Genomic DNA, 17,986 nt, shown 5'->3' with positions numbered 1-17,986 from the left:
TCCGAAGCGCTGCGAGAGACGGTCGCAGCACCGTGACGGTGCACCACCACGGCGTCAAAGTCGGCGACGTGGAGGCTCGGGATGGACACTCGCCACTTTACGTTCAACCCTGGCCGGGAATCGAACTCGGCTTCGTTGATCTAGGAAGAGTCTAGGGCTGAACGATTTGGGGAAAATATCTAATTGCGAGTTTTCTGACAGATATTGCGATTACATTTTAAAGACAAGCTTCTGTTCAATATTCACTGTGTAATAGATGTAAAACATGCGATGGGGCATTACCATATGATACCATCAAAATATGAATTGCTCTATATATTCTAGTGCAAGGATGAGAACTTAAAAGATATGAATTGCTTCCAACATGTATTTATTAAAATGTTTAAATTGAAATAGATCAATCAAACACGGAACAATTGTTAAGTTTAAATACATAAATTTAATATAATAACAATTACAACAATTCCAATAAGAAAGTACTGTAATAGGACTTCGCAAAAAATTGCAGCCTTTGCAATTTGCTAATCGCATTGTTTCAAATTGCGATTTCGATGACAAAAGGTGGCCGTGGTGCCACAGGTCGCACGCTGCCAATCCACAGTTCGTCACGATCGATTCAATCTCGCCCTCCCCCCACCCTTCATCTGTCCACGCAGCAGTACCAACGGGTACACCCACGGTTAGTCGCGAGGCAGGTTACGTGCGGTGGGGTAAAGTGTGCGTAGTAGAAGACTAGGCCAAACACCCTTCACGGGGTCTCTGTAGGGCTTCCTCTCGCGGAGGCCTGTTCCGCCAGCAGTGTCGCGAGTGAGCGAGCGCTTGCAGGGCTGCGCCTTTACTTTGCATTGAAGTGTCAATGCCGGTAAGCGAGCGGGCGGGCGGGCGGGCGAGTCACAAGTAGCTGACTGGAGACCGCTCTGCGCAGGCGTTCGAAGACATCTACATCGACCAGCGCAGGATGATCAAGACGGTGCTGGAATACGCCGACAAGGTGTTCTCCTACATCTTCGTGATGGAGATGCTGCTCAAGTGGGTGGCCTACGGCTTCCACACGTACTTCACCAACGCGTGGTGCTGGCTCGACTTCCTCATCGTGGACGTACGTAGCGAAGTGGCGGCACGACCGCCAGGCCCACCGTGCGCCGGGCAACCTCCCGACGCCTCCCCTTCGTTAAGGTCGCCCACGTGGGGCTCGAGTAAAAAAAATATACGAAATTAAAAAGAGAATAAACTAAATAATGAATACAAAAGAACGTACCAAAAAATACCGGGACGTGTTTAATAAGAAGGATGTTTTACAATAGCAGGAGAGGGGAGAATTGCACGCGAGTTGCGTTGTCTCGGCGCAGCTGCAGGCGCAGCCCCGCAGTTTCTTGCTCGCGTCAGCGCGGGCGGAAGGGGAATCCCCGCTGGCTTTAACGTCTCTCCCTCGCAAATAAATCATCTCGGGTGTACCCCCCCCCTTCCACGCGCCCGTGTGATCCACGCCTCAACGCCTCCACACCACCCAACGCTTCGCCGGCATTCCACACCCTCACACCCTTCCCACCCTTTCCCACACCGCGACTCCCTCGCACCCCTCACGAAATCAGAATCTCAAGTGGGGTGCTGTGCACGCCGGTATGCGGACCGGATGGAGAGTCATCGCGCGGTATAACCTCGTGCTGGCAGAAGACTAAAATAAAATACGAGGGGCAAATGAGTCTAAATGTACGAGTAATTTAAATATTCATTAAATTAATGAATACGATATCATTCATAATTAAGGGGGGGAGGGGCAATCAGGAAGGTTTGTCACGTAAAACATTTTTTAGTTCTTACAACATTTACAATTCCAGTACCGTGACGTTTCGCGGGCGATTACAACAACCAGCATCATCAGGCGATTAGCCACAATTGTGAAGGAAGTTAAAATAAACGACACGTGATGGATCCCGTCCAATCACAGATGGTTACAATCGGGAAGTTACCACGCAATAAGCCGTGTGCGACGGATTCCGTCCGAACAATCACAGACGGCTCTAATCGTGAAGTTACCGTGAAATAGTTACTTCTGTTTTACATCGTATTCTGGTGCGGCTCGCGAGTCCTGCAAATCCGTCCCCCGTAACTTTGTGAACGTGGTGGATTCCTCGGCCGCGTTTGAGTCTCGCGTGAAGGCTGGCGTGTCTGCCTGTTCTGCGAGCGAGTCCACATCCCTCTTGCCGCTAACGTGCCGTCGTTTCCATACAAATCGTCCAATTACCCTGTCGGTTTTTAATGGTCGTGGTGGTTTTCATGCTCGTCAAGCGATGCAATCCGAGGATTTTGCACCGTTGGTTGCACGAATACAAAAGTGTTATTCGGTTTAGTCGGTCATCCTAATGTGGAATCAATGTAGAGGGATTGTAGGTTTCACGCACAATGTGTTGATACCCCCCGACTCCCTGTGTCTCACCCCTCCCCCGTCATCTCCTCGCCCCAGGTGTCCCTGGTGAGCCTCGCGGCAACCGCCATGGGCTACTCGGAGCTCGGAGCCATCAAGTCCCTGCGCACGCTCAGGGCCCTGCGACCTCTCCGTGCTCTGTCTCGCTTTGAAGGCATGCGGGTAAGGCCCCGTCGCATCAGAGGGTCTTCTTCCATTGTCCTCCTTCTGATGTCTTCCTTCCTTTGTCTTTCCTTCCGATGTCTTCCTTCCGTTGTCTTCGTTCCATTGTCCTCCTTCCATTGTCCTCCTTCCATTGTCCTCCTTCCATTGTCCTCCTTCCATAATAAAGGTTTTTGGGTCAGATCGCGTTATTTATAAATGTGTCGTAACCCTCCACCACCCGACACGGCCAAACAGTAAAAAAATGCGTCACGTTTTTCAAAGGACAAATTAATTGACTTCTTTACCCCACCGGTGTGCTGAAGAGAGAATCAACAGCATTTAAAAATTTGAGTCGCGAAAGCCGACGTGTTAAATTGTCCTCCTTCCATTGTCCTCCTTCCGTTGTTCTCCTTCCGTTGTCCTTCCGTTGTCCTCCTTTCATTGTCCTCCTTCCGTTGTTCTCTTTCCGTTGTCCTCCTTCTGTTGTCCTCCTTCCATTGTCCTCCTTCCGTTGTCCTCCTTCCATTGTCCTCCTTCTGATGTCTTCCTTCTGATGTCCTCCATCAAACGTCCTCCTTCTGATTTGCTCCGAACCAAGGTGTCCTTCTGATCTGCTATCTGACCAAGTCCTTCTTCTGAGATCCTCCTTCCAAAATTCCCATCAGGTCTTCCTCACCACGGTCATTGTCATGTCCTTCAAACAAAGTCCGAACAAGGCCTCGTATCTACTCGCGTGCGACGCAGTGTCGTTCGTTGACTTGATTTGTTCGCGTGTTTGTTGACGCCGGTAAGAAACATTCAGCCATGAGCTGCTTTACGTGAATGACCCGAGGAGGACCTTGGTCGTAAAAAAAAAGGAAGTTACAACGGGGAACGGATCGTAAACGCTGCAGACGCCCGAGTAGCAAGCACATTGGAGGAAGGCGACATTCAAAAGGTGTTGCACATCATTTAAGGACCATAGTCAAGAAGAGAATTCACCTCCCCTCCCCCCCCCAAAAAAACTTGTCTGTAGGACAGAGTGGTGGTGGTCCCCCCCCCAAAAAAACTTGTCTGTAGGACAGAGTGGTGGTGGTCGTGAAGGTTGTTGGGGTCGTGGCGGTCGTGGGGGTCGTGGCGGTCGTGGGGGTCGCGGCGGTCGTGGGGGTCATGGTGGCCGTTGGGGTCGTGGGGGTCACGCGGGGGTCACGGAGACCGTGGCATTCGTGCCGCTTCACCGTCTCCGCGCCGCCGCTTCGTGCGCTGCCGTGCGAACGTTCACTTATTCAACGGCGCTCGCCAAAAATAATTCCTCGCGGCCGACCCGCCGCGATGAAACGCTCGCAGGCGTTGACCCAATTTCATTTTAAATTTCTCCGTCGACTTGAGAGGCTGAGATTGGAGGTGGGGGGGGGGGGGCTTTGGGGGGTAGTAGCCGCGCCATGCCCACGCCACCGAGCGGTGGAGGCAGGGCCGTCCCTAGGGTGTATCTAGGGTGTACGGAGAATCAATGCGACCGACCCGGGCCCCCCACGCTTTGGGGGGGAGCCCCCCCTCCCCCGCGCTTCCGCGTCACGGTGTCGGATGTAATACTTCCGGTTTAGTTTGAAGGCGTCCACGCGGTGGGGTTTGTCCTGACCCCCCCATGGATGGCCCTGCATGGAGGTGATCGTTAGAATCCCTGGGAAATGTCACACCATTTGTTTAGCGATGCCGCGTCGGCTGTGGCGCGTAAATACAAACAACAACTCATTTTGCCCTGTAATTACTCCCAGACGCCTTTCTGATTTGGCGTGTTGATTTCATATCTGTCCATTATCTGGGGATCCCATCAGAGACCAGTCTGCCTGTCTGTCTATTAATGTCTAATTGACGTGTCTCTGGTGCTACGTGACACAACTTTTGTAAATATTGTTTTGTTCTCTTTTTACCCCTCCCTTTCTCACCTCCTTCTCGCCCCTCCTCCCTCCCTCCCTTTCTCACCTCCCTCCCTTTTTCCCCTCCTTCTCCCCCATCCTCCCTCCCTGCCTCAATCCCTCTCCTCCCCCCGCCTCCCTCCCTCCTCCGGTGTTCGTGTCCTCCAGGTGGTGGTGAACGCGCTGGTGGGAGCCATCCCGTCCATCATGAACGTGCTGCTCGTGTGCCTCATCTTCTGGCTCATCTTCAGCATCATGGGCGTCAACCTGTTTGCGGGGAAGTACTACTACTGCATGAACACGACGGACGGCAGCCGCTTCCTGCCCGAGGTGGTCAACAACTATTCCGATTGCATGGTGCTCAAACAGAGCACTCAGGAGGCGCGCTGGCTCAACGTCAAGGTCAACTACGACAACGTTGGCTTCGGCTACCTGGCCCTCCTCCAAGTCGTGAGTGTTCCTCACTGGCTTCTTGTGAATAACAACAAATGTTACCGTTTAAAATTAATGTAATGATAACGAGGGAAACCGGCACCGTTTGGAGACACGTGTAGGACGGACAACAACGGGGAAATCAAAAGTGCGTTGTTCGGGGGGAAATGGAAGGAACCGGAATGAGAGGAAGACGAAGAATGGCGTGGCGACGACATCGTAAGAGATTAGTGCCGGAAAGATGTGGCACCGGCTGAGCACATTGCCACAGAGACGGAGGAAAGTGGAAACAAATGGCGAGATGTTGCAGTGGACACCTACAGGCTGTCTGCCCGTGGATCGCGATAATGATGATTTTTGAAAATGCTCATTGTGAACGCTCGCAATAATTCACGGACGTGAACGACCGTGACTGAGGCGTCGCTCCGAGGTGATAGAGTTGGGGCCTTTCGAGTGTCTCTGAAAAGTCGGTGCGGAGTGAACGCCGCTGTTGTTGCGAATTTGCAGCAGCAGCAAGATGACAACGACGATGGCGGGGGGGCTGCCGCTCCTTCGTGTAGCGACGGGGGAGAAGGTGGCGGCGGTTGTGTTCATTGTCTTGATTGCAAGCCTGGCGTGCGTCAACCATCGCGCCGTTGGGGGACATCCCTTTCGGCAAGGGATGCTGAATAAAAAGTGCCGCCCCTGCCTCCCCCATCCCTACGCCCCCTCCCCACCGCCACCCCAACCCAACTAAACCTCTCGCCTTTGCCCCTTTCACGGTAGGCGACGTTCAAGGGCTGGATGGACATCATGTACGCGGCCGTCGACTCCCGCGGAGTAAGTTAATTGAGCCCCCCCCCCGCCCCCTCACGCCCCCACCCTGTAATGGCGTCGTCATCTGACCCGAGCGAAGCGATTTGATTTTTCCCCTCGGGGTAACCTGAGCGATCGATGAGATGCGGTTTTCCCTCCTCCGGGGGGAAACGCGGCGCGCGCTTTCTGAGGCGGGTTGCCGAGCCGTCGCTTACCACCGCCATCCCCGTCGTCGTACTGTACACACACGAGGCGCCGGGCGCTAGGGAGTTTGATGAGTGGCGGCGATGTTCACGTGCCCGTCGTGTCCGCGTGTAGGCTTCTGCGGTGCGTGCGTGTGTCTGTGTGTGAGCGGTGGTGTAGCGGTCTGCGCGCCGCGCTATGAACCCCGGCGGACCCGAGTTCGATTCCCGCTCACGGCCAACACCAGTGGTGACGATTATCTGAACCGGTCCTGGGCCTCCCCTAGGTCGACTCAGCCTTAAATGAGTACCCAGTGCAGTGTTTAGTAAACATCGCCACCGGAGAGACAACGGCGGCTGGGCATGGTGTTGGCCACCCACCCCCTTGTGCGCTGTTCCAGCCTTCGTAGGTGCTGCTCGCTAACAGCACTTGCCCCAATAGCCTGTTAAGGCTTCACGGGGGATCTTTGTCTTTTTGTCTTGTGCGCTTCTGCATGAATGCATTCGGCAACACATGTTGGATAACGCGGCGCGGGCTCGTCAATATCCCTCTGCGCTCGCCATTCGTGTGCAACGAAGAACGGCCATGGCTTAAAACGTCACCTATCATCCACTTTAGATTTTTCCTTCTGAGGTCGCAAATGCGTTGGGGGGGGGGGGGGGAGTCATCTGTGCGGTCGCCGTTCTGTTGCGGCTTGACGGAGGAGCCGCCACTGTCGTCTCGGCAGGTCGAAGCCATTGCTGAGCAGCTGCGGTTGGGGCTTCCCCGGTGTTGGGAACCTTTAGAACCTTTAGAACATTAGAACACTTATTTATTCATGCCGGAGGAATCCGATGAGCTCCAAAGCTCTTTTGTCACAGACGTCCAGTGCAGTTGGACCCCCCCCCCGCGTCGTCCAGTCGTGTCGCGCGGGAGCGCCGATCCCTGATTGGTTCCCGGCATCTCGGAACGGGCGCCACGGAGGGTCGAGCGGCGGGCGGGCTTCGGCGTCACGGGAGGGCCCCCCGTGCCTCCTCCGATCGTTCCCCCCCCCCCACCCCGTGTCGCGACGACGGGGTCCCTGTGACCTGACGCGGCCCCTGCTGGGTCGAATGAGAGGTCGCCCTCCGCCCCCCCCTCCCCCCCCGGCCCCCCCCCGCCCCCCCCCCCCGGCCCCCCCCCGCCCCCCCCCCCCGGCCCCCCCGGATCGCACGCCAGCAGAGACGCGGCATCTTTCGCGCCAACGCCCCCCCGGCTAAATATAAGGGATAGGTAAATAAATAAATAAACGCGACACCGCTTTAATTATAACCCGCTCCGTTTCAAGTTCGCGTTGGCGTCTTAAGGTTTCTTGCTGTTATCGTTTAATACTTTTTTAAAAAAATTATATTTCAAGAGACCCTCAAGCGCAATTTATTCGCGGTTCGCGAGGTGTCGCGACGCCTCGCCTGCGTCGTTTGTCACCTGACGAAGTGGTAAATGTGTCACTTTGACGATGACGACGAGGTCACCGAGTTCACTTGGCATCGGGCAAAGCCAGTCAGGAGGCGATGTGTCACCTGACAGAGCTCATGATTAGGCCCCCTTGCCATCTTGCAAAGCTAAAGATTAGGTTTGTTACTGCCCGACGAAGCCAGCGGTGAGGTAAATTGTCCCCTAAAAAGCCACTGGTGAGTTTGATTGATACCTGGAAAATGCCAGTGGTGACGTAATTTGTCACGTGACTTCGTAATTCAGGTCACTTGCCCTCTGATAAAGCCAGCGATGAGGTATTTTACCATGAGCTAGTGATGAGGTGATGTCACCTCAAACATTTTACCGGTGTAATTTCTTTTTACCATGACGATGAGAATGATTTTGTTATTATTTCCGTGGCGTCTCGTAAGGCTTTGCACGAGCGACGTGCGGCACGTCTCTGTCTCCACACGTTTCAAAGGGCAGCCCCTCAGTGGCAGCTGTCCCTGTGTGGCACTGGGTGGTGGGTGACTAGCCGTCAGCCCACGGGTAGTGGGCGATGAGTGCCGTGTGCGCCATCCCAACTGAGTAATTCGATGTAAAACAACAAAAGGCTTTGTGACCCTTTCTGGCAATTAAAACACGAGGTGTGAAGATGTTCGAAACACCAAACGGATGCCGATTGCAGGGCATCAAGTCCGCATTCGCCGCACATGCTTTTGGCAAAAACATACTCTGATAAATATTTCATTGCCCAGAACAGGTCAAAGCCGATTGTTTCCATTTTTTTTATTGTTTCTTGCCAAATTCGGAGCGTGACGGCCGGCAAAAGCAAGGGGGGCCCTCCTCTTGTCGGCACATCGCAGCCAATAACCGGTCGTGAGGGGGGCGGGCGACCTGCCGGGTTCGAACCGCAAAGCCTCGGGGGGCCAACGATGAGTGTGTGACCCCCCCCTCCCCCCCACCGCGCCTCGTCCTGCAGGTTACCGAGCAGCCCATCTACGAGACGAACATCTACATGTACCTGTACTTCGTCATCTTCATCATCTTTGGCTCCTTCTTCACGCTCAACCTCTTCATCGGCGTCATCATCGACAATTTCAACCAGCAGAAGAAAAAGATAAGTTGAAGTCGGTGCTCGCGGGAGGGGCGCGCGTGGCGTGACGGCCCCCGGGAGGGATCAGGCAGTGCGGCAAGTAGGCCCGGGCCTGTGCGCGCGGTGTTGTCGCTTCGCACGCGCGGGGCTTTCTCTGGGCGCTCGCAAGCCGAGGTCGAGGTCATTTTGGACCCGATGAAGCGGACGGCGAGGGGAATTTGTCACCTGACAAAGGCAACGGTGAGGGAATTTGTCACCTGATAAAGCCAACGGTGATGGAATTTGTTACCTAACAAAACCAACGGTCAGGGAATTTGTCAGCTGACAAAGCCAATGGTGACGGAATTTGTCAGCTGACACAAGGCCAGCGCCCAGGCCATGTTACCGGACTAAGCCAACAATAAGATCTTGTCAACTGACTCCAAAAGGGATTAGCCAAACATGCCGAACAGGACCCTGTTTAATACACACAGAGACAAAGGTCCCCCGTGTAGCCTTAACATACTGTTGGGGCAAGTGGAGTGACCGAGTAGCACCTATGAAGGCCAGCAAATGGGTGGCGTGGGCCAGAACCACTTCCCGGCCGCCTTTGTCTCCCCAGTGATACATGGTAGGCCAGCACACGTGGCCTACCCTTCATCAAACAACATCAAGGGACCCGTAACTTTCGCTGTGAAGCAGACAGCGCATCGTCCATTATTATCAATACATCCACAGAGTTGATCAGGACAGGCCACTGTGTGTGGTAATTCTGTGGTTGACGATACTGTCGGTGATGACGCTGTGTGTGATGATGTGATGCTAGATAATGTTGTAGTCGATGATGCTGCCTGCGATGATGCTGCGTGTGATGATGCTATGATTGATGTTGCTGCGTGTAATGACGCTGTGTGAGACGATGCCATGCTAGATAACGCCATGGTTAAGATGATGCTTGTGGTTGCTCGTGCCGTGTGTGATGACGCTGCTGCGAGGCGACGGTGCCGTCGGCGGCATCGGCGATCGCGCCCGCGGCACCAACCGGGGGCGGCAAACTCTTTGGTGAATGCGAACGCCGAAGTTCTCCGCGCGAGCGCGAGCTCTCGAGTTCCCGGTTGTAACCAGCGTGGCGTTGTCTCCCGCGTACTTTGGTGGTGAGGATATCTTCATGACGGAAGAGCAGAAGAAGTTCCACAGCGCCATGAAGAAGCTCGGCTCCAAGAAGCCGGTGAAGCCGATACCGCGGCCGTCGGTGAGACGCTTCGCTCGCGACGTTTACACCGTCAATCTCACCGTCATCATTACCGTCGTCGTCACCGGGTTTCCCGGCCTTCATGAAGCGTCGTCGCTGTCATCGTCATCGATGTCTTCGTCGTCGTCGTCAGGAACATTGTCATCGTCCTCATCGTTATTGCCCATCGCTGAAATGACTGCCGCCGTCGTTGTTGTCGTCATCGTCATCATCGTCATCGTCACTGATATCGTCACAATCATCATCATCAGGATCAGTCACAATCGTCATTGTCTCATCACTGTCATAACAGTCGTAGTAATTATCGTCTTCGTCGTCATTGTCAGCATCAGTGTCACCGTCATCATTCGGATCATCAGCATCGTCATTGCCTGCGTTGCTCAGGACGCCCACCAAACAGGTGGTGCGGTGAAATCTGCTCTTGTGGAAGACGCTAGATGGGTCGTTGCTTCGTGAGATCTTGAGGAAGCCTTCACATCCAGTGGTGTATAGATCATGGCTGACGCTGATAGATAATGACATCGACGATGCGGCCCCTCCGTTCGCTCTTCACGATGAGACGCATTGTGAACGGGGGCGCTGCAGTGGCTAGAAGATGTTGACTATCTCGCCTGGTATACAGGAGGTTGTGGGTTCGATCCCGACCCTGACGACTGCTGCTGTATATTTGAAGTTTGCGTGTCTCTCTCTCTCCCTGTGGTCGCGTAGATTTTTCTCCGCGTCCTCCGGTTTTTCCTTCCATATTTATAATCAACGCCCGTTTACGAGTATTTGGCTGTTATGAATTTCCAAGCCATACATAGCCATCCGTGCTTATCAGAGGTGACTTGTTATGAAATGCAAGCACACAAGGATATATGTCAGACGCCAAAAAATATATAATGCCATCGTGTTTTAGGCATTTCAATTAATATGGCAGATTAAAATTAGTATTTTTTTTAGCTAAAGCGTGCTAATTGATAAGAATCTATATTTAACTGAATTTTTATGCTGCTGAAATTTGTTTTTTTACATTGCGATTTCTATTTTTGATTTCACTTATCTGCTATTGTCTATTATTGATGTATTTTACTGTGACTTGTAGCTAATGTCGGAGAAGCGGCGATGTTGTTTTTTGTTGATTCAAGAGCTTATTGGCTCGCAGGGTAATTCAAAATAAACTCAAACTGAACTGAGCAGTCTGAAGACAAACAATAGTAGCAGTGCAAAATGTGGATTGTATTAAGCAAAATAGGCAGAGTCATGACCGTCAGATCAGTTCTCCCATCATGCCTTGCACATCATGTGATGGTTCACCTCTTGTATGTAAGATTATTATTATTATCTTTGGATCGCAGACTCCTTGACACAGTCTCTCTCACCGACCTATATAGGCTCAGTGGGCCTTACCTGGTAAAATAAATCCAAGTAGGTTTTCATGAATCTAGATTTGAAGCTTTCATGACTGCAAGGATTCATACTCTTTGGTTTTTTCGGTAAAGTCACGTGGGTAAAATAATAATAATAATAATAATAAAATAATAATAAATTAAAATAACTCAATTAAATGAAACAGTAAATTTAGCTGTGACTGTCCCACCTGAAGACGGAGACTTGTGTTGCCTCCGAAACGTCGTGATTTAATTGAGTTATTTTCATTCATTATTATTTTATTTTATTCTTATTATTTTTTTGCCTACGTGACTTTACCGAAAACACCTAAGCGTAGGTTTTCATATTTAAAAAAAATAGGTTCAATGTATATTTTTAGAACCCCTTGTGACCGCGACGCTAATTCCGTTCCTCCCGTCGTCCGCTCCCGCCACGCAGAACATCGTCCAGGGCTGGGTGTACGACCTGGTGGCCAAGCAGGCCTTCGACATCATCATCATGGTCCTCATCTGCCTCAACATGGTGACGATGATGGTGGAGGTCGACGATCAGAGCCAGTTGATGAGCGAAGTTCTCTACTACGTCAACCTCATCTTCATCGTCGTCTTCACCGGCGAGTGCCTCCTCAAGCTCTTCTCGCTCCGTCACTACTACTTCACCGTCGGGTGGAACATTTTCGACTTCGTGGTGGTCATCCTGTCCATCGTGGGTGAGTTGATGCAAAGGTCGCGCCATCAGGTTCCTTGGGCTGGCGAGGTCAGGGAGCCAGAGGTCAGAGAGACAGAGACGAGGTCACCTTCATGACGGTAATCGTATAACAATTAATATTTTTTTTTATTTTACCAGGTAAGGCACCCACTGAGCAAGATCACTCTTTTTCAGAAGCCACCTGGCCACAAATGACAGCTCAACGAAGTGGCTTTTCACGTGGACATTTATAGCAGTAGCCAAATACCAAATGTGGAGGGAAAAACCGGAGGATCCGGAAAAAAATTCACGCGACCACGGGGAGAGAGACACGCAAACTCCAAATATACAGCGGCAGGCGTCAGGCTCGGGATCGAACCCACGGCCTGCTGTATATCAGGCAAGGTAGTTAACATCTCCTAGCCACCGTGATGATGATAGAGAGACACGCAAACTCCAAATATACAGCAGGCGTCAGGGTCGGGATCGAACCCACGGCCTCCTGTATACCAGGCGAGGTAGTTAACATCTCCTAGCCACCGCGGCACATTTGCGAAGTTGCGATGTTCGACAACGCTTGTAAACGCAACGTGCCGTTGGAGAATGACGCCTGTACGCATGTTGAACTTCTTTCGCACCGTGCGGGCGTGGGGGGGAAGGACAACAAACGCAACACAGTAAGCGCGTGTGTGCGCGTGTGTGCGCGTGTGTGCGCGTGTGTGTGCGTGTGTGTGCGTGTGTGCGCGTGTCTCGCAGGCATCCTGCTGGCGGACATCATCGAGAAGTACTTCGTGTCCCCCACGTTGTTCCGCGTGATCCGCCTCGCCCGAATCGGGCGAGTGCTCCGCCTGATCCGCGGCGCCAAGGGCATCCGCACGCTGCTCTTCGCGCTCATGATGTCGCTGCCGGCGCTCTTCAACATCGGCCTGCTGCTCTTCCTCGTCATGTTCATCTTCTCCATCTTCGCCATGTCCAACTTCGCCTACGTGCGGCGGGAGAGCGGCATCGACGACATGTTCAACTTCGAGACGTTCGGCAACAGCATGATCTGCCTCTTCATGATCACCACGTCGGCCGGCTGGGACGGCCTCCTGAACCCCATCCTCAACAGCCCGCCCGACTGCGACCTCGAGCAGGAGCACCCGGGCACGTCGGTGAGGGGCGACTGCGGCAACTCGCCGGTGGGCATCGCCTTCTTCACCAGCTACATCATCATCTCCTTCCTGGTGGTCGTCAACATGTACATCGCCATCATCCTCGAGAACTTCAACGTGGCCACGGAGGAGAGCACCGAGCCGCTGAGCGAGGACGACTTCGAGACGTTCTACGAGGTGTGGGAGCGCTTCGACCCGGACGTCACGCAGTTCATGGAGTGGGAGCGCCTGTCGGACTTTGCCGACGCCCTGGACGACCCGCTGCGCGTCGCCAAGCCCAACAAGATCCGCCTCTACAACATGGACCTGCCCATGGTGATAGGCGACCGCATCCACTGCCTGGACATCCTCTTCGCGTTCACCAAGCGCGTGCTGGGCGAGGGCGCCGGCATGGACGCGCTCAAGCAGCAGATGGAGGACCGCTTCATGGCGGCGAACCCCTCCAAGATCTCCTACGAGCCCATCACCACGACGCTGCGGCGCCGGCAGGAGGAGCTGGCGGCGCGCGTCATCCAGCGCGCGTACCGGCGCCACCGCATGCGCGTGTCGCTCAAGAAGATTCACGACGGCGACGTCAAGCCCGGAGCGGGCGACGGGGCGGACGCGGGGCCGAAAGACGCCGCCACGGTGGAGGTACCGGAGCCGGAGACGGCGGCCGCGGCAGCCGCGGCGGCGGCGGCGACTCGGCCAGAAGCGGAGGTCGTCGATCCCGAAGCTGCGTCGCCGGACGCGTCGGCGACGTTGGCATCTCCGCCGCTGCCCGGCGAGTCTCCCGCGACGCCGGACGACGTCGTCTATGACAAGGAGGCGGAACGTAAAGAAGAAGGCGACAAAGGCGGCGTCGCCACGGCGCGGCTCAAGCCAGAAAACAAGGACTTCGAGGGCAAGAACATACGGGAATCCGTCGTCTAGCGGCGCACGCGCACCACCCCTTCGCGTCCGAGCCAAGCGGCGGCGGCGCCGAAAGGTTCGGCCCTTTCTGACGAGACGGGACGCTCCGCGGTGAACGAGTTGGCGCTGTCTCCTCCGGCTGCCGCCCACGTGCGTGCCGGGATGACCGCTCGCGACGCCCGTACCGCCGACGCCTGTCGGCAACATGTATCTCGCTCGGATGCCAAAATTATGCAACTGCTTGCTGCGAATCGCACTTGCGCAAAATGAAAAACAACAACTGTGATCAAGTAATGACTTGCCAACAAAGCATCGCTCTTTCGACGTTGCGTGGACATTATCGTTTTTATTTGTGTGCACTTTTGCCAGGAGATGCACCCACGTCGCGTCCGCCGAGTGGTACACTCCCGGTGCAGCTTTCGCGCGAGCTCGCAGACGGAAGGCGCACGTTTGAAGAAAACCAAAAAAGAAAGATCGTTGTTAACAAATTCAACGGGCCGCCGTTTTTTGTTTTGTTTCTTCGGAAAGAAAGCCGGAATCTACTCCGAAATTATTTATTGCGACGGAAAGCTCCGGGTTGAAGCGAGGTCAGGCGGGGAAGTACGCGGGGAGAGGAGGAGGCGGCGGTGGGGTGGACGGGGCAGGGGCAGGGTCAGGGGTCACGGCGCTCAACGCGACGCAATCGCCGCTCTCCGAGCCGTCCGCCACCTCGGCCAAGTTATCCACCAGCTGCAAAATTGCCACGGTGCCCGCCCGCCCGACCGCCCCTACCCACCCGCCTCTACCAGCCCGCAATTGCAGCTGCAACCAAAAAATAACAATAATATGTACGTGATACATCAATCTGGCGAGCGAGAAGGAGCCGCCACCACGAAGCATGAGCCGGAACGGCGGCGTGACGTCGACGGGACAATCGAGCGGGTTTGCACGACGCATGCCATTTACACCGCCCCGGGGTTTAGAGGCTTTTTTTGGGGGGGAGGGGGGGGATAAATAAATAAATAAACGCTGCGGCGACGGAGCCGGCGAGTGGATGAAGCATGCGTTTGAGCGAAGTGGCTTCCGCAGTGAGATGATGCAGCGAGGTTCTGCTTGTTGTTGTTTTTTTTAATCGTTATTTTTAATTCTTTCAACGCCCTGGGATGATGATGATGATGATACGTATCGACGCTTGCATGTTCTGATGTGTATAAGGTATGCAGAAACTATTACCGTTATGAATGTTATTCTTATTACGATTACTTTAATTATTTCTTTTGTATTTTTGCACACGGACCCTGCCGATGTCTGTGACAGCCTAAAGGGGATCCCGACCGTCCCCCGTCCCCCCCCCACTTTGTCTCTACGGACACTTTAAGTTTAAGGATTTAGGGGATGTAATTTTTATTTTCCCCTGCCTCCGAGCGGTTTATGTTTCTATAATGTGATATACTCCGCTGTTATGAAAGAAATTGCTGCAGCTCCAAGTGAATATTCAATAATATGAATGAAAATAAACAAAAAATTGGAGACACGAAGATACGAACAGCTCTCTCACTCACTATGAGATCTCTTTTACCAGTGGCAAAATATGATAGTAGGTTTTTACCCTTTTAACTGGTACAAAACTGACACCTTTATTCAAGGCATCATGTTTGCAATGACCACAACACAAGTACACAACACAAGTAGTCAAAAAAAGCAAACAAAAAGAAGCAACTCTGATAAGGATGATAATATGCACTGTCCAGTACAGTGCATATTATCATCCTTATCCGAGTTGCTTCTGATAAGGATGATAATATGCACTGTACTGGACAGTGCATATTATCATCCTTATCAGAGTTGCTTCTTTTTGTTTGCTTTATTGACTACTTGTGTTGTGGTCATTGCAAACATGATGCCTTGAATAAAGGTGTCAGTTTTGTACCAGCTCTCTCACTCTGAATGGGGGAGAAAATAAATAAACAACAACTCAACCTGCGCGAGAAAGATGGCGAACGACGCGCGGGGCGGTTTCCGTCGCACGATTGCCAACGTGAGGTTTTTTTTTTGCGTTTGGGAAGTGATCTTGCGGGGTTTATTTTTGCTTGCGACGTGAAATTTCCGACGCCTGCGACCAGAGGCGTGGGAAACGTGCGAAAACGACGAGGAGTGCGCACAACGGAAGCGTTTGATAGGTCGTTGGCGAACCGATTGGCAATTTTGCGTTGTCGTCGGATGAACACAACCGGGACAGCGGCACGATTCGAGGCGTTGAGAAAAGTTTAATTTGCCTTTTGGGCTGGACGCGTCGCGGCTAGAAGGGATCTTCTTCTTGTCGTACGGCTGATGTAGACGCAGAGCAGCGATTTCACGCAACTATTTTTTTTTTAACCAGGTAAGGCCCTACTGAGCTGTATAGCTATCGTAAATGATAGCTCAACGAAGTGGCTTATCACGTGGACGTTTATTGCAGCCAAAATACTCTTAGACGCGTGTTTCAAAATGTGGAGGGGAAAACCGGAGGACCCGGAGAGAAATCCACGTGACCACGGGGAGAGAGAGAGAGAATGCAAACTCCAAATATACAGGGGTATGGATCAAACCCACGACCTCCTGTATACCAGGCGAGGCAATTAACATCTCGTCACATTCAGGTGGTCAAGCCCGATAGCCGGGAGCAGCGAAGTTGTTAACTGCTGCGATGTCTCCTCCTTCGTATGATGGCACGGTGGTCCAGAATCATAGCGGAGCGGTGGCCAAGGAACGGGGGGGAACTCAGCCGATGGAGCAATGAAATCGGCTGTGGATTATTGCAGGGAATGGTTTATTACATCACGAGAAATGGCGGCTTGAGGGGTGGTGGGGGGGGCCTTCGTCCATCCAGCAGTGTATTGACTACGGCTGCCGGTAAATGAGTTGAGTTGACAGGTCGTCGTTCGAGTCATCTCCCTGCTCAGATGGGCAATGGGGCGGTGCTCATCTTTCTTCCCCGGTGCTCAGCCAGCGGTGGGTTTTCCACGTTATCATGGCCGGGGCCAGTCTCTCCATAGCATGACCGCTGGTGACAACCCCACATTTTAATCGACCTTAGAGAATTGGTGTCCCAACTTGACCCTCTGACCGGGATTTTAACTTGCGACCTTCCGATCGCGAGCTGCTCTGAGCCTCTGACCGCTTTGCTAAGTAATTTTGGGGGGGGGGGGGGCAGACCACCCGCCCCCACCTCAATCCCCGACCTCTCCGTGAACTATTGGATTTATTGTTCCCCGCACAACGGCCGTGAATTTCGAATAAAGATTACCGCGAAGCTCGCAAGCTCGACCTATCGTGGCGGGGCACGGACGTGTCGTACGTACGTAGCCAAACCGTGCGAGTCGGAGGTGCGGGGGAAGGACACCAAACTAAACAAGGGACACGCGCCTCTTGCAGTGCCAAGAACAACAAACCATCGACCGCTTGTGAAACAGCGACCGCCTACTGGCTTGGTGCCCGAACCGAACGTCCGAGCGGGCGGCCGCGGACGCGACAGAGGGATTGGAACTTCTTCTTCTTCTTGTCGTACGGCTGATGTGGGCGCAGAGCAACAACTTGCAGTTGCACATTCAGGTGGTCAAAGCCCAGACGGCAAGCGCGTCAGGAGCAGCGGAGTAGTTTTATCGCCGCGATGTATTTGTGGATCGGGGCATTGCGTCGTTCTACGTTGCACGGTCTGTTCTGGACGACCACAGTCGCACGTTGAACGACCGCCAGCCACGCCGCGGTCTGCCCGCGTCTTCATCTCCGCTGCCAACGACCTCCCGGGCACGGGGCTCTGAGCCCAATGCCCCGCCGCCCGAGGGCTCGACCCGTGGGAAAACGCCGGCGAGATGAGATTTCTCTGCGGTGAATCTGGTCGGCATTTTTTTTTTAATCTTGATTTGAAGCTTTCGTGACTGCAGGAATCCATACCCTTTGGTTCTTTCGGTAAAGTCACGTGGGTATCAAATAAAATAAATCACGACGTTTCAGGCGCAACACAAGCTTTGTGTTGCGCCCGAAACGTGGTTTATGACATCGTGATTTATTTTATTTCATACCCACGTGACTTTACCGAAATAACCAAAGAGTATTTTTTTAGTTTTTATTTATTAGTTTCCGAGCACAGGCCCAAGAAACTAAAAAAGCCTGGCAGCCAGTACTAACCAGCACTATTGCAGGTGTTACTACACACGACCTAATGCGCTGCTTGAATTGGGGCGAGGTTATCAATACTATTGTGATAAGAGCATGGGGGAAGAGAGATGA

General features: G+C 53.2%; 1 protein-coding gene across 1 annotated transcript in view; it reads left to right on the top strand.

The window, feature by feature from the left end:
- Positions 1-14,696, top strand: part of LOC144938222 (sodium channel protein type 4 subunit alpha-like) — a 63,184-nt gene extending 48,488 nt beyond the window's left edge. Inside the window, exons 19-26 of the mRNA XM_078866038.1 lie at positions 926-1,099; positions 2,465-2,587; positions 4,633-4,914; positions 5,662-5,715; positions 8,291-8,428; positions 9,531-9,635; positions 11,445-11,715; positions 12,450-14,696. Of these exons, the coding sequence (XP_078722164.1) occupies positions 926-1,099; positions 2,465-2,587; positions 4,633-4,914; positions 5,662-5,715; positions 8,291-8,428; positions 9,531-9,635; positions 11,445-11,715; positions 12,450-13,759 (2,457 nt within the window). The 3' untranslated portion in view covers positions 13,760-14,696. The remainder of the gene's footprint in view (positions 1-925; positions 1,100-2,464; positions 2,588-4,632; positions 4,915-5,661; positions 5,716-8,290; positions 8,429-9,530; positions 9,636-11,444; positions 11,716-12,449) is intronic.
- Positions 14,697-17,986: the final 3,290 nt, after the last annotated feature.

This window comes from Lampetra fluviatilis, chromosome 21 (genome assembly GCF_964198595.1).
Source record: "Lampetra fluviatilis chromosome 21, kcLamFluv1.1, whole genome shotgun sequence".
NCBI lineage: Eukaryota > Metazoa > Chordata > Hyperoartia > Petromyzontiformes > Petromyzontidae > Lampetra > Lampetra fluviatilis.
Note: the sequence above shows the minus strand (reverse complement) of the source record. Positions and strands in the feature narration are given on the sequence as shown.